This window comes from Ailuropoda melanoleuca, chromosome 4 (genome assembly GCF_002007445.2).
Source record: "Ailuropoda melanoleuca isolate Jingjing chromosome 4, ASM200744v2, whole genome shotgun sequence".
NCBI classification, from domain to species: Eukaryota; Metazoa; Chordata; class Mammalia; order Carnivora; family Ursidae; genus Ailuropoda; species Ailuropoda melanoleuca.
In genome coordinates, this window is record NC_048221.1 from 78,570,029 (window position 1) to 78,595,121 (window position 25,093).

Here is a 25,093-nt window from a genome sequence, read left to right on the forward strand (position 1 = left end):
TTCCTTAAATGTTTTTTAAAAAATGGAAAGGGTAAAGAGAAAAAAAGTGTTTATAAAACTATCATGATGGTCTCTACACCCTCAAACATGGGTCAGATTTATTTTGTTCTCTCCTAGGGAGAACATGTAGGTAGACTCAGAGATCCAACATTAGCTCTAAATAAGATATAGTACTCCTTTTCTCAATTATCTTTCAGCTAACTACCCCAGGTCATATAGAATCATGAGTAATGGAGCCACTTGGTATGGGCTCTCTCCTACACATAAGTCTTCATACTCAGTTATATGTGACCAGCTGCTTAGGATAAGAGAGAAGGGAGGTGAGTAGTGCTCTGATACAAGAAATTCAAGGGAAATAATAGTACCTGTGGTACTATTATCATATGTACTATTATCATGTTCCCAGCTCACAGGAAAAGCTCTAGAGATCCCTTTAGCTTCGAGATCCTCTTTAAATTGAGTATTTGGATGACGTCAGTGGGCAGAGCCTCCATTTGCATTATACAACTCATGAAACTGGAAGAAGGCAGTGTACAGTTTTGCTGGTTATTCTCCTAAATTGATAGATCTAAAACACTTGATCATAGGGGCACCTGGGTGGCTCAGTCAGTTAAGCATCTGCCTTGGGCTCAGGTCATGGTCCCAGGGTCCTGGGTTTGAGCCCCATGCCACGCTCCCTGCTCAGTGGGGAGCCTCCTTTTTCCCTCTCCCCCTGCCCTTCCCCTCTGGTCATGCTCTTTCTCTCTCAAATAAATAAAATCTTTTAAAACAATAATTAAAAATAAATAAAACACTTAATCTTAAAACTGAAAATGGCCACAGTACTAGCAACTTCCCTAGCAACTTAAAATCTTTCCACAATAGCACTAGGCACCCACTGGTAAAAATTGTACAGAAAGTTCCTTTTCAAACAAATATTTCTATGACTGATGAAGAAATATAATTAGGGGAATATACCTCTGAGAATACAGAGGAGTATAAAAGTGAAAGGCAAACTTTTAGATGGATTTTCTCAACTTCTTTCTATATCCCATGCTCATGGAACTACCAAGTCTACTTTTCAGAGATGTGGTTATTTACATTTGCACTAGTTATTACTCATGATCATTTTTGAGGACCAACAAAATGATAGAATTTTAGGTAATGATCAGTAAAAAATACTCATGCTTTCAAACTATACCTGACATAATACTTGAAGATCTGTAAAACATCACAATTTTCACACAGGTTTACAGATGGACTTAGGTGGAAGTTAAGAGATATCAACTGGTCATGTGACATAAATATGCCATTCAGGCTGCCTATCAAGGATTATCACTGACATGGGTGGTCATGGAACACAAGAGGAGTGTAACTCATCTCTGGGAAGTAGGGCCACCAGCAAGGTGCATATCAACACACTTGCTACTTGGCAAAAAGGAGGTGGAAATATAAAGAAACAATGTTCAGGTTACCACTGTTCCATCAAATGATCATGGAAAAATACCCTATGACAGGAAGCACCAACAGGAAATAAAGGATAACACAAGATCGTTTTGTGTGTGAGAGAGAGCGAACGAGAAATCCTGACAACCGTTATTAATACTGATCTGCATCCCGCTCTAGTAATAAGCACCACCATTAGAGAACTATGGTACTACAGGGTTCTTCCTGAGGCTCACTGTGACTTTAAAATGAGAGTACTGAGGGCACCTGGGCAGCTCAGTCAGTTAAGTGCCTGCCTTTGGCTCAGGTCATGATCCCAGGGTCCTGGGATTGAGTCCCACATCAGGCTCTCCCTGCTCGGCAAGGAGTCTGCTGCTCCTTCTGCCTGCCGCCCCCCCTGCTTGTACTCTGCTCTCTCTGTCAAATAAGTAAATAAAATTAAAAAATAAATAAAATGAGAGTATTAAAAAACAAAACCACAAATATTTTTTAAAAAATAATAAAAAAATAGGGGCGCCTGGGTGGCTCAGTCGTTAGGCATCTGCCTTTGGCTCAGGGCGTGATCCCAGAGTCCTGGGATCCAGCCCCACATCAGGCTCCTCCACTGGGAGCCTGATTCTTCCTCTCCTGCTCCCCCTGCCTGTGTTCCCTCTCTCACTGGCTGTCTCTCTCTGTCAAATAAATAAAATCTTTAAAAATAATAATAATAATAAATAAAAATGGAGAGTAGTAAAACACCATTGTGCTTGTAGGGCAGGGCTTACAGTTCATACTACCCAGAGGTATCATTTTCATCAGAAGTTGTAACTATAGGGGTGGATGGCTCAGTTGGTTAGGTGTCTGCCTTTGGCTCAGGTTGTGGAACCAGGGTCCTGGGATGGGACCCTGTTGGGCTCTCCACTCAGCGGGGAGTCTGCTTCTCCCTCTCCCTCTGCCCCTCCTCCCCCCCCCCCCCCTNTGGCTCAGTTGGTTAGGTGTCTGCCTTTGGCTCAGGTTGTGGAACCAGGGTCCTGGGATGGGACCCTGTTGGGCTCTCCACTCAGCGGGGAGTCTGCTTCTCCCTCTACCTCTGCCCCTCCTCCCCCCCCCCGTTTGTGCTTTCTCTCACACTCACTCTCTCTTAAATAAATAAAATCTTAAAAAAAAAAAGAAGTTGTAACTATAACTCACTACCTGTACATACTTTCAGATTTCTCACTGAATCCTTGCTGTAAGTCATATAAGTCATATTTTATTATAAAATATAAATATCCATTTTCAGATTTTTAAGAACAAGAGCTCAATGATGTTATGGATAGTTTAATTTTTATTACACATTTGAACCTGAACAAAAACACACGAGAAGATTCACCCTCAAATGTAAACATTCTATGTGCATTTGGCCTTAATAACAAACCACTTATGTTCAAAATCGGAGACCTAGGGTTTGGAAAAATAAAGATTAGAACAACATTTAAAAATTACTACACAGTACATACACTTGGGATTTCTTTATTAAGTATCAGAATTTCCACCTGGTTTTCCATAGCTACACTTATTTCTGCTGTATACCCACATTCAAACTCTGTCTCCACCCACAGGCAGCAACTATAGCTCTAATCTGCACCGAGCTCAGTCATCCCTCTGGACCTTAACAATGCTCCATCATTTGGTCTGTCTTCATCACTGCTTTTATCAAATAGCACAGGCCTATCAGGGATGAACTTGGTTGACGCACTCCTATTTATTTCAAGCACAGGATCCCATTAGGACAGAAGACTTGTCCTCCTGTGGACCCAATTTCTAGCTGTCTATCATGACAGTAATGCTTTCATAAACTTTCTTTGAAGGTTGGTCCCAACAGCATCTTACCACAGCTCACCTGATCCAGTGTTTAATCCTCTCTGACCAGAGATTCATACTGAGCATCTGTAAAACCAATGAGGTGGTGTCTCATTAACCTAGAATTCTGAGGTCTAAATTTCATAGGATCAAGGACTATGTGATAACCTATCTAGATAACAAAAAGGAAGAACACTGTAATATTAATATAACTGGCAATCACTGCTTCATAGGATCAAAGCTGCCCTCAGATTTGGAGCTTGAATGTTTTATTTGATACTAAGTGACTCAGAAACACATAGCTTTCTTTCTTTAAAGATGGCGCCACAGAAATGCCCCTCTCAGTCTCCTGATTTGTATTCTAAATGTGGTAAAATGCTTCTTTATTTCAATACTGACCTAATTTTTTTCAACTGAGCCTATTTTTGAGTTTAAGTCTGTTCTTGCCTTTGCAGAAATGGGTTTCTTTCAGCCAGAGAGAGTTCAAGGAACTGGGGCGCGGCAGGGGGAACCAACAATAACAGCAAAATTATTCATTTTCTATATTCTCTAAAAAAAAAAAAAAGTTCTCCCGAGTTTATCTGTGAAAGCCAGTGAGTAGGCATTCTTCATAAAACTGACTGAATTAAGAGATGAGAATGGAATATAAAGTAGTTTTTTATAAACATAAAATATAGTCAACCTCAAATAAAATAATAATAATAGATTCAACGCCACTGTGTGTACACTTCCAGGAAAGTTTTATGCATTCCATTCTAAGCTCCTAGCCCTAGGCAAACACAGAATCACAGGCGGAAATATGCCACGGTTAGCACTAGAAGCAGCATCACAGTACATTCACAGAATAAAGCAAAAAGTGGTTAGGTAAATGACTCTACAACATAAAAATGTGCTGGTGATCAATCTGTAATAAAGTAACATGAGTGAAGTTTACAGTATTTTTTTTTTACCAGGAAACCCAATTGTAAACACTTGCATTTAACTACTGCCCCCCCGCCAAAACCTAACCAGCCACATAAACAAAAATCATCTTTTATGACTATAAAATCATGAAGCATTTGTACTGCATGACTCTTTGTTTTGGTGGTTTTCAGAGTAAGACATGAGCTGCATTAAGTAGCTTCGCTGATTTCTTCATCTTGAACTGCCAGTTCTGGAATTTCATTCATCCTTAGAACCTCTGCATAGAGCAAATAATTATGCAGGCTTCTGGGAAGTGGCAACTGACAGATAAAACTGTCGGATCGTAGGTGTTCTGGTTTTACCCTGGACCGAATTTCCAAACGACAAAGGTGGGTGAGGGATGGAACAGAGGCTGGAGAAAAAAAAAAAAAAAAAAAAAGGAAAGATGAATTTTTTTTAATTTTCTTTTTTAGAACTTTCCAATTATTTGTAGTAAAGAGAAAGCACATGTTACTTAGATTACTTTTGAAAGATCTGTTGGGTGGGGATGACCACAACAAACCGTATTTACTCCTTTTATTCTCTTTACAGCCTTTACTTGGTTCCTCTCTCTCCAGTTGCTGGCCACACACTGAAAGTCAGTTTCAGGGCCATATAAAACTAAATGTTCACATTCTAAAGATGTGGCAGTACCAGTTGGTATTTAAGAAATGGGTGAACTAATTTTAGAAATGACAGAAACTTACAGCAGCAAATATCATATCCCTCTGACTCTGTGGCATTGCAAATGGTCTCTACAGCAACCACATCAAGTGAAGGAATGAGTAATTTGCAGAGGTTTTTCTCTTTTTATCCATAACACAGAATAAAAATTTAAAACTGACACAGAGAGAAAAGGAGCACTTACTGAGTACCTATGCCACATGCCCATACACTTCACAAACATGATCTTTCTATCTTCATTACCCTATGAAGTATATATTATCACACTCATACAGACGTAAGAAAATAGAATCTAAAGAGGTTTACGTACCTTTCCAAAAGTTATACATCTTGTACATGGTAAGAACCAGGATTCAAACTAAAGTGGCTATGACCCCAACCCATGCATACACACTTGAAACTACTACTGCCGAAAGCTAATTACCAATTAAAGGATTATACAGAAGTACTTAATTAAGAATCATAAAATAGCATTTCATTTTCTAAGACAGAAGTGTTAACTGAAGCAGCTAATGTTGGGCCACCTGGGTGGCTCAGTTGGTTAAGGGTCTGCCTTCGGCTCAGGTCTTGATCTCAGGGTCCTGTGATAGAGCCCCACCTCGGTCTCCTTGCTTAGTGGGAAGCCTGCTTCTCCCTCTCCCTTTGCCCCTGGTTGTGCTCTCTCTCTCACTCACTGTCTCGCAAATAAATAAATAAAATCTTTTAAAATTTTTTTAAAAAATAAAGAAGCTAATGTTCACAGAAACTGAGAGTATCAAAAACAACTATTGGTTTTACGTGTGGATCAAATCTAAAGTCTTTTATTAGTCTAAGAAATCTTTTATAAGTCCTCATGACATATAACAATGATTAACAGACCAGGATCAGAGCAGCAAAGGCAAATACTATCAGGAGCCCAGCTGATACCAGACCAGCTGGTCTGACTCCAAGTCCAGAGTTCTGTAAACTAATATCCTGTAGGACCTGCCATTCTAATTCTCTAACATCTTCAACACCTTCCAAACCACTGAAGTTAATCCACTAACATTTTAGTTTAAGCCTATTGGCTTAAGTGTAGTTTATTAAGAATATGGGAAACTCTTCAAACCATAGTTTTTCGAAATGCCAAATAAGTAAAGCAAAGGAGTTATCTGATTTTGTACATAAACCTGAATCTAAGAAAAGAAGAGAATTTTCTTAAACCATAACTCAGACTCCCCATTATAGATAGTAGGACTATCGCATCTACAGTACATAGTGTATTTATTTCCAGTATTTCCATATCTATATCTTGTTTAAATTTTATCCTATTCTGCAAACTTAAAAGGAAGAACCCTTTTCTCACTTCTAAGATGGGAAAACATAGGTAAGGGAAACAACACAGAGATAAGCAAGAATGCACATAAAAAGCATGCCCAAACTGCACATGCCCAGTTTTCCAAATGAGTAAGTGGGTTCAACTTCAGTGAGTAGGTTAACTATTTTGAAGTACGACTTAATAAAGAAGCCCTCTCACCCAGTGAGATCAGGAACAATAACTGGTCCTAATGTCGCTGGGTATGCACAAATGTCATAAAAGTTTTAGAAACAAGCATAAGTGATTCTTGGGAAGCACACAGTTCAGCTTGTATGAACACAAGCATGCAGGCATACTAGAAAGCAGCCTATCCACTGCGAACACTAAGCACATCATGAGCGTAGTTGGGTGGGACTGTCAGAGGAAATGACAAGATCAGAATATGTGAGTTACAATGAAGTTGGTTAAGAGAATTTTTACTTATATTCAGTTGGGGTTTAATATGCATCTTGTTCATCTGAAATTTCTTCCTCTGCACACTCTTGTTAACATAGTTCCTTAATACACACCCAGAAGGAAGATAAAGGATGCTTGTAGAACCTGGAGGAGAGCTGCCCACCTGGGCTAAAGGATTCTTAATGCCTTGTCAGCTTCTCTGACTTGATAGATCACTGACTTACAAATTCCTCAGGCTGAGGAGAGCTCCTCTGGCTGCCCCACAGCCTCCTGCAGTGCCAACAAGCCTTTCCAAGCCATCTGACTACAACACTGTAGCACTATCTTCAAAGCTTCAAAGAAACCATTTATTTGTTTGTTTATATGCATATGTATGTATATGTAATACGTATGTGGAAACATAATCATTTGTGATCAAGCCCCACTGGACCAATACACATTTGCTATGAGAAGTTTAAGTAACTTGCCCATGTTGACACTGTACATCAACAAAATAGCTGTATCAGATCCAAGTGATCTGATTCCAAATCTAGGGTTCTTTAAAGTGTGAAAAGCCCAAAGTAATTCTCTTACATGTTCTAAGCCACTGAAACTATTCTAAGTTTCAGATTATCTTTCCATTTCATAATACAAAAAAAAAAAAAAAGGGAGTACAGTTACTTGAGACATTGGTTACAATTTCAATTGTACCATTTTGGTTTTTCTCCTGTGAGCACAACAGATCAATGGCATCATGAACAGTTAGAAAGAAGAACTGTATTCACTTGAACTGAAGGGAGTTTTTCATCTGTAGCTTATTAACACAGACAATAATATACCCCTCAGTGACATCTTAGTTTAATATGCTAGTGAATACTAAAGGAACTTTATAATCACATATGCAATATTTCCAAGCTCACAAAATTCCTATGAAAGTTTTAGCGATGCATAGGATTTCCAGATATGTTATCACTAGGCTGAGAGAAGATCAAGCCATGCCTTGAATTTATAGTATGAAATAGCCCAGAAGCTGTACATATGTAAAAACACACTTTCATGAAAACCTCTTAAAACCAGATTTTAATTTAAATACATCTCTGTCTTCTTGGATTATGGCACTGATCATAGCCTAGAAAATGATGTCTGAAACCGTGCTATACTTTTAAGTCACTTTTATGACCCAGTCATATTCAATTTAGTATATTAAACCTAGTTTATCTATACATCCATTAGCAGACAAACAACCTTTAACTTTTCATTCCTATACAGAATTCTATTTTGCTCTTTTTGTTGTATGTACTGACAGAACAATCAAAACAGAAGGCTACATGTTATATGAAGTTTTAAGATGAAGCATGATAAAACCAAACCCCACAATTCTTAATTCATATGCTTATTAATGCCAACTTTACTATAGCACAGAACTACACATACATCATACATACCCACTATCTATACTTTCCACAACCAATCATCTCTAGCCTGCCCTCATGCCAATATTCAAATGATCTATCTGCCTGGACTACATTTCTCAGGTTCCTCTGCATGGCTTTCCGCATGAAATGTATTCATTTGACTTCTGGGCCATCTAGTACAATTTATATTTCCATCATTAATATACTGTCCTTCTGGTTGATTTCCATCCTTTGTTCCTAGTCTTTCTTAATTTACCAGTACAGTCTCTCTCTCTCTCTCTCACAGATTACAACCAAAAACTCCAGACAACATACAAAATGCAACTACTTGAGGGTTCTGAAAAATAAATAACAGACAGATTAGGGCAGGAAATCAAAACATGGAGAATGACCAGTAGAACAGCAATAAACAAAATGAATGGAAATAGCACCATATAGTAAAACGACCTGCCTGGAATTGAGAAGCCACTATTAACAAGTTGTATGACCTTGGACAAGTCATTTAAATACTTTGACTTTGAGTTCCTCCTCTGTAACACAGGCATAATGCCTCATCTATAAAACTGACAGGATGACACCTCTCTGCATTGAAAGGTTGCTGATGAGGTTCAAGTTAGAACACATTTGCAGAAGCATTTTATAAACTATAAAATAATATACAAATCCTACACACCATCTAACCTAGTGATCTCCAAATGTTTTGACTGCACACCCAATTAGGGAAAAGTCTTTGACTACATAACGCCAAAGTGTAGATACTTAATTACATATCAGTAATATGTACATACTATTAAATTAACATTATTTATACTATAAGACATAAAATTAAAAGAATAAGCTAAAATAAGATACACTTTTTAAAAATGTTTATTAGAGGTATAAAATCTTTTTTACTTTTACTAAAAATATTAATAACATTTTAACAAGAGCAAGGTGATTGACTAACCTTTATAAATTTAATTCTTAGTGACTTGGCAATTCCAAGATTTGGTTCTAGGTCCAGTTTATTTCAATACTTGGATGTAAGGGCTGATATGGCTAAAAAAATATCTTACAAAAGCATGAGGTCCAAATGGGAGGAATACATTGTGGCTTAGTTGAACTAATCAGGATACTATCTGATCCCATCTTCCAATTATGCAAAAGTTTTTATCAGAATTTATCCAACAAATTTCTATTTTTTCTGTTATCAGTTTATAAGCTAATTAGAAAGTTTTGCTTCTCTACATGTTTATTAAATGCATTCAAAACCCAAGGAAACAGTTTCCAAGTACTTTAAATATGTCAATACGAGAATTTTTCTAGGTGACACACATGGATTTTGGGAAGAAAATCACTTAACAATAGAAGTATTTCCCAGTATCTTTTTCAGAATCATCTCCCCAAGCAAAGCTTTCCTTCAGAAAGTGTTTACTTTCTCACTCAGTTAAAATATCATCTTCACCTTAAACTAACAGAATTTTTAGAAAATATGCACAAGATTTCATACTACTGATACCTATTTATCACCAAGAAAAAGGAGGTTAAGAAAAATTAGAACAGTGGTATTTTAGCAAGAAAAAAAGTATATAATCCATCTTTAAGTTTGAGGGCTCTTACATATTGTGCCATAGGAGAATGACCAAACTTCTATATGTATAAACAATTATTATGGTCACTCCCATCACATTATAAAGTACTACAAAGACTTTAATATATTTCAAAAGTCATGTTTTTAGGAAGTTATACACCACGGTATTACTTTGTGCTGTTCTGGTTTCAACTCCTTTCCTGTGTTAGTCTATTAATGATGTAATAAACTCATTTCACGAATGATGTTATCTCCATGACTCCATCAGTAGTCATTCTTACAGAGATTTTCCAAAAAACATTTTTCTAACCCATATTGATATGTAAGTACAAAGCATTGGGCCACGTGTTTTCAGCTGGTGTGGTGGTGGTGGTGGGCAGACGAAAACTCAATTCTTACAACTACATCACTAGTAGAGAAAAGACAAAATGAAAGAGAACTTAATCATTGATAAGCAATTTCATCTTCCTCTTTCCCACCTTTAGAATGCCTCTTTGGAGCCTGTAATATTTGCAAATTACTAAAATCATCTAGCCTAAGCAATTTCCTGTGGTTATCAAATGAAAGAATGAATCATCGTCTTAGAATCTCCTAGAAAAATCCATTCTTCATTACCCTACCCTGTTTAGGGTATTAAAACACAGTAATCTGAGACAAGAGGAAAAAATTAGACTCAATATTATAAAGTAAATTTTAACTGCTCTAAAACTTTTCCATAAAGTTCTCAGGAATCTCCATTCTACCATAAACAAACTCGCCTACATCTAGAACACTGTAGAAAAAACTCTCCTCCTCTGTCATCACAGAAGCCTGGTCCTCCCAGGGAAATTACTTCCTTGACCAATTTGTCACAGAGAATTTTCTCATTCGTCCACCCCTGTCACACCTACCACAAAGTCTAGGAGGCAAATGTAGCATTCTCATGGTTCTGCACCAATTCCAGACTCGTGGCTTTCTGTCTTTAAATTCCAGTGTACACTACTGCCTATCCTTTCAGACTCTGCATTCTCTTACTGCCAATACACCCAAATCTTTCATATCATGGAGACCTCAGGTCTCCCGACTCCTCCTGCCACTATCAGGTCCCTTTCTTTCTCATGTCCTTTCCTATTGAGACTAGATTCCAGAAGGCCCACCACTTATGTTATTTTATCATCCTCAGTTCTTCTCTGACAATCCCCAGGATCAATCTAACCACTCTCCTTCTGCACCTCAACACAGAGAAAGTGAAGTGATGCCGGGATCCCATAACCAAAATGATCCCATAACCATATGAGCTAGTATCACTAGCCAGGTATGCAGGGTCCCTCATTCATTTCCCACAACAACCATTCTCAACCATCTGTCACTTCAGTCTCCTCAGCACCATTTCCTTCCTACTTCAAAGTGAAACAGGAGGACTTCCGGGCCCTCTCTCTCTGAAGGCATGGCTCTCCAACTATAAACTTATCTTGAATCACACCATCTTCATCTCTCTTCTTCCGAAAGAAATGGGCCTATTCAAGGCTAATCCCATCTCCCTCTGGCTTATCAGAAACCTTATCACATAAATAATCATTTTTATCCAGTGATAATAAAATAAAAATCCAAGATTTTTAACCAAATATTTAATGTTGTTGTTTTTACAAACTCAGACACCTTAATCTATAAAACATGTCAAGCCTCTGCCATAACCCTGCATCATTCCCTTTAGCCCCTGCACTCAAGAACTATGCTTGCTTTATTTCTTCATTCATAAATTGTCAGTGTCTTTAAAGAATCTACTCACTAAGGAATTAATGTATATAAACAACTAGATTTGTAAATGTCCACCTATAGAAATACTCACGATAGCTTCTCTTTACTGAAAACTTCTGCCTATGGTCCATATTTGTAACTAACTAAACTTACAGACTGAATGATTAAAAATTCTCAAATGAACAAGCTATCAGTAGCTAAAGGGTCTATTCTAATTGCCTGTCTACCTTAAAATAGATTATTTTGGGTCTAGAAAATAATTTTTTTTAATTTGGATATAGGCAGTCCCCAGGGTCTGCCTACACACAAATCCAATGCAATACATATCTAGGAGAAGTAAGATGGTCTTTCAAATAATATTGGTGACCTGGTACTTGGAATACTTTAAAAAAAAAGAAAGAAAGAATTAAAATTCTGTTTTAATTGCTCCAGGGCAACACTTTCTCCTCTCTCAGCTTACGAACAGACTACTGACAACATCAGAACAGTTTTAACAGCAAAATGTCCCAGCAACTATGGCTACAACCTGTTAGTATGTTTAGTAAGAATTTCCCCACCACACACACACAGCCATGTGGATTAGTAAGAAATGCTATGTGATGCTACACTTGGATTAGTAAGAGGTTGTGTGAAGCTAAAATTATAAATGGGCAGATGGAATCTTGTTAAAATTTTCAGTTAACTATAAATTTCTCATTAAAAAACAAAACTAAGTCTGGGTCTTAAATCTAACAATAAGGGCAGTCTGTAGGACACTGTTAATCAAGGCATGATTCTGCTAGAGTTATAAAGGCCAAAAATATGGCTGGAATCTTGGAGGTCAAGTTTTCTACTCTATAAATAGAAGATCACATGTTTAATTTTTCAAGATGAAAGGCAATTACTGTTGGGGTTTGTAGTGATAATGCCTCAAACCAGAGAAAATGCCTCTAGAGTTAAAAACTCTAGTGGCTTCTGAGTCTCACCAAATACCGAGCTTTAATAATTCTATGGGCATGGTCCCTGTGACTAGACACAATATACCATGTTTCCTGTAGTTTTAAAAGGACAACTCTTTACTCCACATATTTTCCTGATCCCTACCAAATTTAGAGACCTTTCAATTTACTAAAAATTTTATCTGAAAACTGCAAGTTGGGGTTTTATAAATCAGCATTTAAAATAAAAAGCAGGTGGTTTTTAGTTGAGTTATTCCACCAAACAGCATTTGTATAAATACTCATTACCAAGTACACGACTACATTATTTGTAGCTTTTATTGACCTTTCATTGGACATGGACTCTGACACAGGATTTAGTTATGGGTTAACTGGGTTACAGGCTATGTTGTGCTGTGATAACATATAAATCTTAAAAACCAGTATCTTAACACAACAAAGGTTTATTTCTTCCTCATGTAAAATCTTCCTCAGGCCAGGTGATTCTCCAGGGCAGGTGTCTGAAATGACAACTAAGTGTTAGGTTACTTCCACCTTGCATCACCACCATCTCAAACATGACTTTCACATTTCCTCAGAGAAGTGAGAGCACAGAGAGCTCACACCCAATGACCTTTGACTACTTACACCATTCACATGATAATGGCGGCTGGAAAATCCAAGTCTTCCTGTGTTCCAAGAAGAAGAATGACAAAATACATTACAAAAATTATGTGAGGTAGGTTCTATTATTACCCTTCTTTTAATTGTAGAAACCAAGGCTCAGAGATGTAAATAACTTCTCTATAGCTAGAAAGTAGTGGAGGGGGGCGCCTGGGTGGCTCAGTCATTCAGCGTCTGACTTGGGCTCAGGGCGTGATCCCAGAGTCCTGGGATCGAGCCCCACATCGGGTTCCCTGCTCCACTGGGAGCCTATTTCCTCTCCCACTCCCCCGATTGTGTTCCCTTTCATTGGCTGTCTCTCTCTGTGTCAAATAAATAAAAGAAAGAAAGAAAGAAAGAAAGAAAGAAAGAAAGAAAGAAAGAAAGAAAGAGAAAGGAAGGAAAGAAGGAAGGAAGGAAGGAAGGAAGGAAGGAAGGAAGGAAGGAAGGAAGAAAGAGAAAGAAAGAAAGAAAGAAAGAAAGAAAGAAAGAAAGAAAGAAAAAGAAAGAAGGAAGTGGAGGTGTGTCTATTTAATTCCAGAGCTCAAATATGTACCCATTTTACTTGGCCTGATGTCCATGCAAAACCTGAACCATATCATTACCATTCACTACCATAAGAGTCAAAGTAGCAGATGAGTTAAAACTCTCCATTAGCTTGAAATAAGATTGTGCCACACCTCCTATCTTTTAAAACAAGCAACTTAATGATATAGAAGATACATCTTAAGGGGTGCCTGGCAGGCTCAGTTAGTAAAGCATGGGGTTCTTGATCTTGGGGTTAGGAGTTCGAGCCCCATGTTGGTATAGAGGTTACTAAAAGTAAATAAGAAAATGAACTTAAAAAAAAAAAAGATGTATCTTGAAAGATGTATCTTGAAGAAATGAAATTCACCTTTTGCACAAGATACATGCTCTTGCTGTAGATAACAGAAAAATGTTCTTTTAAAACTGGATATACATTATTACCTTAAACTAGAAATGGCTTGAATAGACAACTGGAATGCTAGTTAATTATTACCAAAAAGGTATATTTCAAACTTACGCAATGTTATATGTCAAATATATTTCAATAAAGCTGGGGGAAAAATATGACCAGAAGGAATACAGATAAGCTACTGCTAAATTCAAATTGTTTCTGGTAGTTATTCCTCAATTTTTTAAATGCAAATATAACAATCTCTTAAAATAAGGTGCTACATGTAGTCAGTTTAGTGTACTTACTACAGGCAGGGGTTTATCATGAAGAATATATGAAGAAGGAGCATTGCTCCAAACTACGAGTACTGCTCAAAGTTTCAAAGGAAACTCTGGTTGTGGATACTTGCTCAGCCCATCATATTTAGCAAGGAGTCCTCATAATGATCTTTGTGTTTCACAAAGAGAACACTTAACCTATCACAAATGAACCTTTACTTTCCATTTCTGTTTTGCTTCTACTTTGAAGCTCGACTATCTCTTAAAAATATGTTCTCAACTCAACCTGCAATACAAAATAGCTGTACTCTCATACTTCTTAGGTACTATAATTTTAGATTCCTTGCTAACTACTATTATTACTACTACTGAGTTGAGGGGCGTCTGGCTGGCTCAGCTGGAAGAGCCTGTGTCTCTTGATCTTGGGGTCATGGGTTCGAGCCCCATGTGGGGTACAGAGATTGCTTAAATAAATAAAACTTTTTAAAGAAATTGAGTTGAAAGATATAATATTTAGAGAGACCAGCTGAAGTACCTGTAGGTCATCCACTCCTCCAGATATCACAAATCCAGTTCTGGTGAAGTCAGAGCAACAGATACCTTAATACCTGGATGACACTGTACTGATCCCTTAACAACTACTTTTATTGAATTATAGTTTGGTATGGTAGCAAGAACACACACTGAAGACTGGTAAAATAAAGTCCCAAGAAACCATGGCTGCCAAGATATTGTCTAGAAAACTGTCCATTATGACATTCAAGAATATCTATACTTCTGAGCAGTAGGTTTGTTTTATATTATGAACTCTGCAACCTAGTGTCAATGACTAGAGAGCTTAGTCAGAGCCAAGCTTATAGCCTGTCCAAAGACAAGTTTCGATCACCATGCTATGCTCTCCCTGACTCCATTCTATATCCATCCCCAACATTACTTTTCATTATTCTTTTGCTTCCACTTTTAACTTCTGCTTTACTGTTTTGTGATAATCTACATGTATAAGCTACTTTAAATCCTTTTTAGAACAAAGCAGAACATTGAAATGAATAGATCAAGAGAGTTTCCTGGGGCCCTTTTAGATCCTTTGTAGAACTCAGATTCATAAAATACTCTGGGTAGCATTGTACATATTTGATCATTAAAGGGGGGATGAACTAAGCCAAGTAGTTTTATCCCTAAGAATTTAATTACTTAGACTTTAACTCGGACAGCTGGACAGGGATTGGCAAATTTTTACTCCTATATGGTTGAAATGATGCTTCTAAGAGGTGTATATATAAGGCAGATGATTTAAAAAATTATCATTAAAGTTGTGAACAGTCACTAAATCTTCCCTGCTACACATTTCCTTTCTGATGCAAACAAAAACAAAAAAAAACCCACAACTTTTTGAAAACAAATCTGACTTCATGATTAAAAGATGAAAGTTTATTTATGAACTACCAGAGCAAGCTGCTATTTCCTTATGGAGAAAAAAGGTAAGGAAAGGAGAATTCTGACCAAGTACATAGCATCTCCAAGACTTAAAAGGGCCTTAAAAAATGGAGAAGAAAATCCTTTCTTTGGGATAGACACTAGTATACCTAACGAGCTACGGAGCTGAACTTACTAGGGGCTCACAAAGAGTTGTAGAACTGCAAGAAGCCTCTTTTCCAAAAAATTTTAAAAATATATGTAGTTTCTTCTATCATGATAAGTTACTGGAGAAAGTAGGTAAAAGCAAGACTGTCATACATTTGAGAGGTAGTCAAGAGTTGTTTTTCTGGGCTCACTTCCATTGGTGTTAAAACGTTGGCCATGCTTCTGCTCACCAGAATCCTGCAGCTCAAGATCCAAATAAAGATAACCTATCTACAGAAATGGAATGTCAGGATGCCTGCGTGGCTCAGTTGGTTTAGCGTCCAACTCCTGATCTCAGCTCAGGTCTTGATCTCAGGGTCATGAGTTCAAGCCCTGCGCTGGGCTCCATTCTGGGCCTGGAGCCTACTTGAAAAAAGAAATGTAGTATCCTGAAAACTGAAGGAAAAAAGGGAATTTGGATATATTGAAAGAAAGCCTTGAACTACAGAAAGGAAAAAAAGTATAATCCTATTGGAAATTCAGACAACTGAGTAGATGGGCATATCTTTTCTTCAGCCTTACTAAATCCAACATTAAATGGCTCCCATTATCTGCAGAAGAGGAACCAACAAAAGTATACCTTGAGAGACCAATACAAGGGAGAAGAATGCAAGTTTTTCCTAAGTAGTCTGCAAAAAGAACAGGGTTAAAAAGGCTTTCCATGATAGGAATTAAAAGGCCTTCCTAAAACCAGACAACCCAAGAGACAATGTAGATCGGAGTTTCTCAAACTCAGCACTACTGACATTTGAGGCCAGATAATTCTTTGTCGTGGGGGGGCTGCCCTGCACATTGCAGGATGTTTAGCAGCATCCCCCACCTCCACCCCCTGGATGACCAGAGCCCCTTTATCAGTCATGACAACCAAGAAATGTTGGCAGACATTGCCAAATATCAGGGGCAAAATCATCCCTGCTGAGCACGACTGCTAATGATGAAACAAGTAACAAAGAGCTGCCAAGAATAACTCACAAATCTGGGTCAACAGCTCCCAAACCATTCTACTTCTCAAACCAGGATACAGAAGGAACAGCAGGACTAGTAGGAAAAATTACAAGTTCAAAGTTTGGATATGTCAAAATGTGGGATACCAAGTAGAGATGTATAAAAGGCAGTTGGATACATGGGAATGGAACCAAGAAAAGAGGTCTTGGCTAGAGAAGTTGGCCAGAAAAGCATTAGCTACATTAGTACCTCTGAGAAAGACTTTTGCAAATCTTCAGCCAAAATAAAATCCTCTTAAGAGATAATGATTATTACCTTACACAAGCTCTACCTAGTGCCTAATTAAACAAGAAGCCCTTGATGGATTTAGTCTACTGCAGGGTAATGTACTCATGCACAATTTTTACCTTCATTTGGACAAACCTGCCATATGTTAAAGTCTTCAGAGTAAACTCTCACATATCTTTACTAATTGATATACTGCAATAATTTTCCCATTTGGCATATGCTCCCTCATTTGACTTTTGTTCCCAAATCCATTGTCCCATATTCAATCTATTTTGAATAGATACTTGTTCTCTGCTGCTTCAATACATAATTAGTAAAAGAAGATGCAACTCTCAACATCAAGAATTAAATGCAAGTGAGTTTTCCAATATCATCATTAAAGAAATTCTGTATGAAAAGACTCAGACTCCAAACAGATTACTTTATTTCTTCAACAGAAAACTCTCTAAGAGTTTGAATACACCTTAGTTCAAGAGCATATTTTCCTGAATGTCTGTTTTTGATTGAGAAAATTTACTTAAATGTAATTTTCCAAGAGATTACAAGACACATTTCTACATATGCATAAGTTCACTTGTTAAAAACCTATTCAACATGTTTTATGAAGAGCTACATTTCCTGCAAAAATAGCAGTGAAGATACAATTTTCCTAACTTAAGACATATAATCTGGTTAACAAAATACAGTTAAAGTAAAATACATCTGAATAAGTAAATAGGAATACTTTGCAATATATTGTGTTTAGTTTAAACTGGTTTCCTTGTGTAAAATCTTCTACTGTGTGCTTTTTTTAAAACTAGCTTAAGAAATTTAGTGAGAGGAAGTTGAGAATTTGTTTTAAAACAGTCATTTAAAGTATCAATCAATTCACAGAATTTTCACCAAGCTCACCTTGATATAGTTATATCATACCAACACACTGGCACGCATTCAGTAAGAACAGGTATAAATAAGGGATGGTAATACTTTCTTTACAGATGATAAATTATTAAAGAGAGAACACAAATCCACACATACTCCTAAGAGGAAAATTTTTCTGACCATAAACTAAAGATTCACTTACAACATTTTTAGGACTCACTTTTGTTTACATAATCCTTACTAGAAATAAAAGGATACCATTAAATGAAAATATCAATAAGTACTTGGTTTTTGTTACGTGTTCCTTAGGCTAAACTTACCAAATCAGATATGATTTTTGTTGAAGGAAATTACTCTGATCCCCCACCACCACTACCACAGCTCCATCCTTTCTCTACATAAAGAAAAGGTAAATGATGCCCAATTTAATAATTGTTCTCCAATGACTCTGGTCACTTAAAATTATAACATAGCTAGAGGCGAAAGAGAAGAAAAAGTAGTGAAACATGTTTGAAATTGTACTTCTTACCAATATGTTGCTGCAGAGCCCAAGAGGAGTTTGACGCACGAGCGGAGAGCATTTTTTCAACAGTTGGAGGAAGCCTCCTCCAATTGGTAAACTCCAAAGTGAAGATAAGGGTGTCAACATTGACGGAGTCAATCCTATATTGGAAAGACGTTAACACACCATTAGATACAAAAGGGTTCATCCTGAAAACAAACACCACATAACTATTCTTACATCACAGTATAGCAGGAAAAGCGAAAACTGGGGCATAGAAAATATTTGTGTAACTGGAGGCAAGTTCTGTGGATACAAATAATCATCTACAGGTTCCTATAAGAAAATGAATCGACTCTGTGTGTAGTTTTCCGGTAGATAACCAGAGAATCTCTACTCTTGTAGAGGATAGGAACTTTCCTTCCCATTCCTCAGCAGCAGGGGTAAGAAAAAGACAGCACCAGCATCATCGATGGATTTGCCATTATCTCCTCCCGCTTGACCATCTTGCTGAACCTAGACTGGTCACCCTCACAGACACACAATTTAACAGCCCTGAAAGGAAAAAGCCCAAACACCCAAATTTAACTCTAAACTGAATATATGGGAAAGATGGTCTTTTTCTGTCCAACTCCCAGGGATGTACAATTGTTCCCCTCTAGGAACCTTACCCACTACAGATTCAGTTCTAAAAGATGTACCAGAATAAGTTTTGTCTTTAAGGACTGAAAGGTGTTCAAGATAAACAGTTCTCCCTCTATATTTTTAAAAGAATATCAAATTTTCCTACCAATGCAGCCAAAAGAGACTTCCCCAAAATTTTATAAGTACTTGAATCCTACTGAACAGAGCATTTGTCTAAGAAAAGTTCTGGTTTCTAACACTACCTCTACTACTTACCAACGTGCTGCCTAAATTCTTTAAGCCCTAGATCATGGTCTCCAAAATAAGAATAATACTTAACCTGCCTATATCCAAATCGGCAAAGAAGAAGTCAAAATGTCTCTCTTCGCAGAAGACATGATACTCTATATGGAAAACCCAAAAGAATCCACTCCCAAACTATTAGAAGTTATAGAGCAATTCAGTAAAGTGGTGGGATACAAAATCAATGCTCAGAAATCAGTTGCATTTCTATACACGAATAACGAGACTGAAGAAAGAGAAATTAGGGAATCCATCCCATTTACAATAGCACCAAAAATCGTACGTTACCTTGGAATTAACTTAACCAGAGACGTAAAGGACCTATATTCTAGAAACTATAAATCACTCTTGAGATATTGAGGAAGACATAAAAAGATGGAAAAATATTCCATGCTCATGGATTGGAAGAATTAACATAGTTAAAATGTCCATACTACCCAGAGCAATCTACACTTTCAATGCTATCCCGATCAAAATACCGAGGACATTTTTCAAAGAACTGGAACAAATAGTCCTTAAATTTGTATGGAACCAGAAAAGGCCCCGAATCTCCAAGGAACTGTTGAAAAGGAAAAACAAAGCTGGGGGCATCACAATGCCGGATTTCGAGCTGTACTACAAAGCTGTGATCACAAAGACAGCATGGTACTGGCACAAAAACAGACACATCGACCAATGGAACAGAATAGAGAACCCAGAAATGGACCCTCGGCTCTTTGGGCAACTAATCTTTGATAAAGCAGGAAAAAACATCCGGTGGAAAAAAGACAGTCTCTTCAATAAATGGTGCTGGGAAAATTGGACAGCTACATGCAAAAGAATGAAACTTGACCACTCTCTCACACCATACACAAAAATAAACTCCAAATGGATGAAAGACCTCAATGTGAGACAGGAATCCATCAAAATTCTAGAGGAGAACATAGGCAACAACTTCTATGACATCGGCCAGAGCAACCTTTTTCACGACACATCTCCAAAGGCAAGAGAAATAAAAGATAAAATGAACTTATGGGACTTTATCAGGATAAAGAGCTTCTGCACAGCCAAGGAAACAGTCAAAAAAACTAAGAGACAGCCCACGGAATGGGAGAATATATTTGCAAAGGACACCACAGATAAAGGACTGGTATCCAAGATCTACAAAGAACTTCTCAAACTCAATACACGAGAAACAAATAAACAAATCATAAAATGGGCAGAAGATATGAACAGACACTTTTCCAATGAAGACATACAAATGGCTAACAGACACATGAAAAAATGTTCAAAATCATTAGCCATCAGGGAAATTCAAATCAAAACCACACTGAGATACCACCTTACGCCAGTTAGAATGGCAAAGATAGACAAGGCAAGAAACAACAATTGTTGGAGAGGATGTGGAGAAAGGGGATCCCTCCTACATTGTTGGTGGGAATGCAAGTTGGTACAGCCACTCTGGAAAACAGTGTGGAGGTCCCTTAAAAAGTTAAAAATTGAACTACCCTATGACCCAGCCATTGCACTACTGGGTGTTTACCCCAAAGATACAGACGTAGTAAAGAGAAGGGCCATATGCACCCCAATGTTCATAGCTGCATTGTCCACAATAGCCAAATCATGGAAGGAGCCGAGATGCCCTTCAACAGATGACTGGATTAAGAAGCTGTGGTCCATATATACAATGGAATATTACTCAGCTATCAGAAAGAACGAATTCTCAACATTTGCTGCAACATGGACGGCACTGGAGGAGATAATGCTAAGTGAAATAAGTCAAGCAGAGAAAGACAATTATCATATGATTTCTCTCATCTATGGAACATAAGAACTAGGATGATCGGTAGGGGAAGAAAGGGATAAAGAAAGGGGGGGTAAGCAGAAGGGGGAATGAAACACGAGAGACTATGGACTATGAGAAGCAAACTGAAGACTTCAGAGGGGAGGGGGTGGGGGAATGGGATAGACTGGTGATGGGTAGTAAGGAGGGCACGTATTGCATGGTGCACTGGGTGTTATACGCAACTAATGAAGCATCGAACTTTGCATCGGAATCCGGGGATGTACTGTATGGTGACTAACATAATATAATAAGAAATCATTAAAAAAAAAAAAAAACTTAACCAGCCTATTTCAGGGGACAATTTGTGAAAATAATATGAAACAATACAGTAAACATACTTTTTTAAAAACAAAAATGTTACATAGATATTTATTACTAGAACTGATCTGAAATTTTCAGTATTGCATTTTTGACAGGGCTAAAACATTGTACACATGAAATTTAGTCACAGCTTAAAGGGAACTCCAAATTCTAACAGGATTACCTATCTTGTACTCAACTAGATACTCCCCTACTGTATCACATTGTTTGAAGAAAAATAAAATGATTAAGGCCTCTGGTAATTACTTCAAAAACTCTTTCCAAGGTTGCTATTTTGAAGACATTACTGAGCAAGGACTAAAGAAGGGGGAAACAATAGAAGGAAAGGAAAGAAATTGAGCAATACCCTCAACATGTTATCTCAAAGATAACTTAATTCTAGTAATTCACGGTCAAAGTGTCCTTGAAATGACTGATTAGAGAGTATGAAAATTATTTCCCAAACTCTTAATTCTCTAATATGCAAGCATATATAAGAAAGAACTTAAAGTGTAGCAAAATGCTTTGGGAAAACATTCTACTTCTTGGAAAGCTCTTAGTGAAATTACAACTTATCAGGAAATACTAAGAATAAATGATAAAATATCCTCAAGAGCAAACAATCTCCTTGACTTTCTAGTATCCTGCTCCAAAGGTTACTTAATTCTAGCTCCTTATTTCTTTTTTAATGGTTTCATTTTTCAGCTTAAGTGTGCTTTAAGTCTCACTGTGACCAAATACAAAGTCATTTTTATGCAGTTATCTAAACACACATGAGAAATAAATCTGTTTCTATAGCTTTAGTTAATATAATGGTGAGTGTATTCTACCAATGCTGATAATGCCACTAAAAATGTATTGTAACTGTACCACATTGACCATTACATTGTACAAAGCAGTTGTACAATCATAAACAAGTGACAGTTAATCAACTAAATGCACAGATGACATTTACTTTCTATTATTCACCTATTACATTTGGGCAGGGGTAGGGGGGTGTATATAGTCTTGCATTTAAAGTTGAAAAAATATCTCAATTCTGTAGATTATATTGTGACAGGCAATTATTCAGCCAGATACATTTTTTAAGACTGTTTAAGGCAAGCAATACTAGGAAAGACATTTATAATTTACATGACAAAGATTAAGCAACAGACTTACATGTGATATAAATAAGATACAACCAAAATCCACTTTAACAACATATTGGAATTTTTATGGGAGAATTTTTCTTGTAACAGCTCTTCGAATGTAAATTTGATCAAAGAAAGCAAAACATTTATCATATTCAGCATAAACATATCCATTCAATAAAAGATCAGTGAACAAAAATTTGACCATGTTAAGCATTTTCATTGCTAAAGTGAAATTTTCCATTGTATTTTTCTAATGAATATAAAGTGACTAAAGTTACTCCTTTGGAGTAAAATATATGCAAGTGGCATTCTCAGTTCAGATAGTTGAAAGTTTTACAATTCAAAATAATTTGTAGGGGCGCCTGGGTGGCACAGCGGTTGAGCGTCTGCCTTCGGCTCAGGGCGTGATCCCGGCGTTATGGGATCGAGCCCCACGTCAGGCTCCTCCGCTATGAGCCTGCTTCTCCCTCTCCCACTCCCCCTGCTTGTGTTCCCTCTCTCGCTGGCTGTCTCTATCTCCGTCAAATAAATAAAATCTTTAAAAATAATAATAATAATAATTTGTAGCTTACTGGTTCTCTCTCAACTCTTTTCTGTCCTAATATACCCAATGAATACAGCACACAGAAATATGACAATAAATATAACACACACATTCTTTTTTTTTTTTTCTTTTAGAGAGAGAGAGAGTAGTAACCTGGGGGCGGTGCAGTGCAGATGGCAGAGGGAAGGGGAGAGAGACATCCCTCAGAGTCCGACCCGGGGCTCAATCTCATGACCCTGAGATCATGACCTGACTGTAAACAAGAGTCAGATGCTTAACTGACTAAGCTACCCAGGTGCTCCACAAATTCTTAAATGAACTATTCACATGGGGAGAGGGAGGATCCTGTATCAGAACTGGGGAATGGAAGAGCATATTTTACAAAGCCTTCTAAGAGAATAAAGCTAGATAATTCTCTCTCTCCATCTAGGTGGTTGGCTGAGGAGGAAAGGAAAAGAGGCAATGTTTAATTTTTTTCCCTGTATACAGGTTATTCCTAATTTAGGGATAGGAAGGAGCAAGAAAAGTTGGCACATAACCCCTCCCCCACATTAGGCAAGGGATTAAGGTGGCTGAAATTAAGTGATATAACTACAGGATCCATGTGGACACACAGGACTAAGGCAGCAGAACACAGTGGTTAGAAAGACAGACTTGAGCCACGTTACAGGACGGCCTAGGTTCAAACCTAAGCTCTAGCACTAACTAGCTGTGTGAGCTTGAGCAAGTATGTTAAATAGTCTGGGCCTCAATTTCCTTCTCTGTAAAATAAGGATAATAGTATCTACTATATTTTATATTAAATGAGTTAATAGAATAACAAACTTAAAATAGTGCCTACTGTGTCAGGCAGTATTCTAAGTGTTGGTTGAGAAAGAAATAAACCAGAAACCAGAAGGGAGTGTGAAGGCTAAAAGTAACGGACAAGTAATACAGAGTCCAGTTAGGAGCTTCAATGGAGGAACACAAAGAGTACTGCTGAGGAGAGAGCGGGTGCCCTGAGGACAAGCACCAAGCTGGGTGACAGAGAAATGGGGACACACTGTCAGGGCTGTCCACAGCTACCCCACGTACTGGCCTGGATTTACAGCAGCAGTTGGGGGAGTGAATCTTAGAATGGTGAGAGGCAACTGCTGCTAGCTTTTAGGAGCCCAATACAACCACAAAATTCACTAAGCTAATAGTTAAGGGTACTTAAATAACTTTGTTAATAGCTAGATAGAGCACTCCTTAGCAGGTGTTTCTATCTCAGTGGTATGTGTGTGTGTGTGTGTGTGTGCATAAGTGCATGAACATACACATGCACAGGGGGTGTAAGACAAATAAGCACATATAAATAACTTTTAAAGATCAGTGATTCCTCTTTAGTAAAGTGGCAGGATATAAAATCAATGCACAGAACTAAGTTGCATTTCTACACACCAACGAGACAGAAGAAAGAGAAATTAAGGAGTTGATCCCATTTACAGTTGCACCCAAAACTATAAGATACCTAGGAATAAATCTAACCAAAGAGGCAAAGGATCTGTCCTCAGAAAATTATGGAATACTCATGAAGAAATTGAGGAAGACACAAAGAAATGGAAAAACGTTCCATGCTCATGGATTGGAAGAACAAATACAGTTAATATGTCTGTGCCACCTAGAGCAATCTACACATTCAATGCAATCCCTATCAAAATACCATCAACTTTTTTCACAGAACTGGAACAAATAATCCTAAAATTTGTATGGAACCTGAAAAGACCCTGAATAGCCAAATGTTGAAAAAGAAAACCAAAACTGGTGGCATCACAATTCTGGACTTTAAACTTTATTACAAAGCTGTAATCACCAAGACAGTATGGTACTGGCACAAACACAGACACATTGATCAGTGGAACAGAAAAGAAAACCCAGAAATGGACCCTCAGCTTTATGGTCAACTAATCTTCAACAAAGCAGGAAAGAATATCCAATGGAAAAAAGACAGTCTCTTCAACAAACGGTGTTGGGAAAATTGGACAGCCACATGCAGAAGAATGAAACTGGACCAATTTCCTTATACCATACACAAAATGGAC

At 37.5% G+C, this 25,093-nt stretch overlaps 1 protein-coding gene across 15 annotated transcripts in view; it reads right to left on the bottom strand.

Moving 5' to 3' along the window:
* ASB3 (ankyrin repeat and SOCS box containing 3) overlaps window positions 1-25,093 on the bottom strand; it is a 171,753-nt gene that overhangs the window by 63,121 nt on the left and 83,539 nt on the right. For 8 of the 15 annotated variants that reach the window (XR_004624890.1, XR_004624887.1, XR_004624888.1 and 5 more), the window contains exon 9: window positions 18,326-18,459. Coding sequence is in view for 8 of the 15 variants with exons in the window: in XM_034659131.1 (XP_034515022.1) it covers window positions 18,326-18,459 (134 nt within the window). In the remaining 7 variants the exon portion in view is untranslated. The other 7 variants (XM_034659132.1, XM_011237942.3, XM_011237933.3 and 4 more) reach the window with 2 other exon arrangements.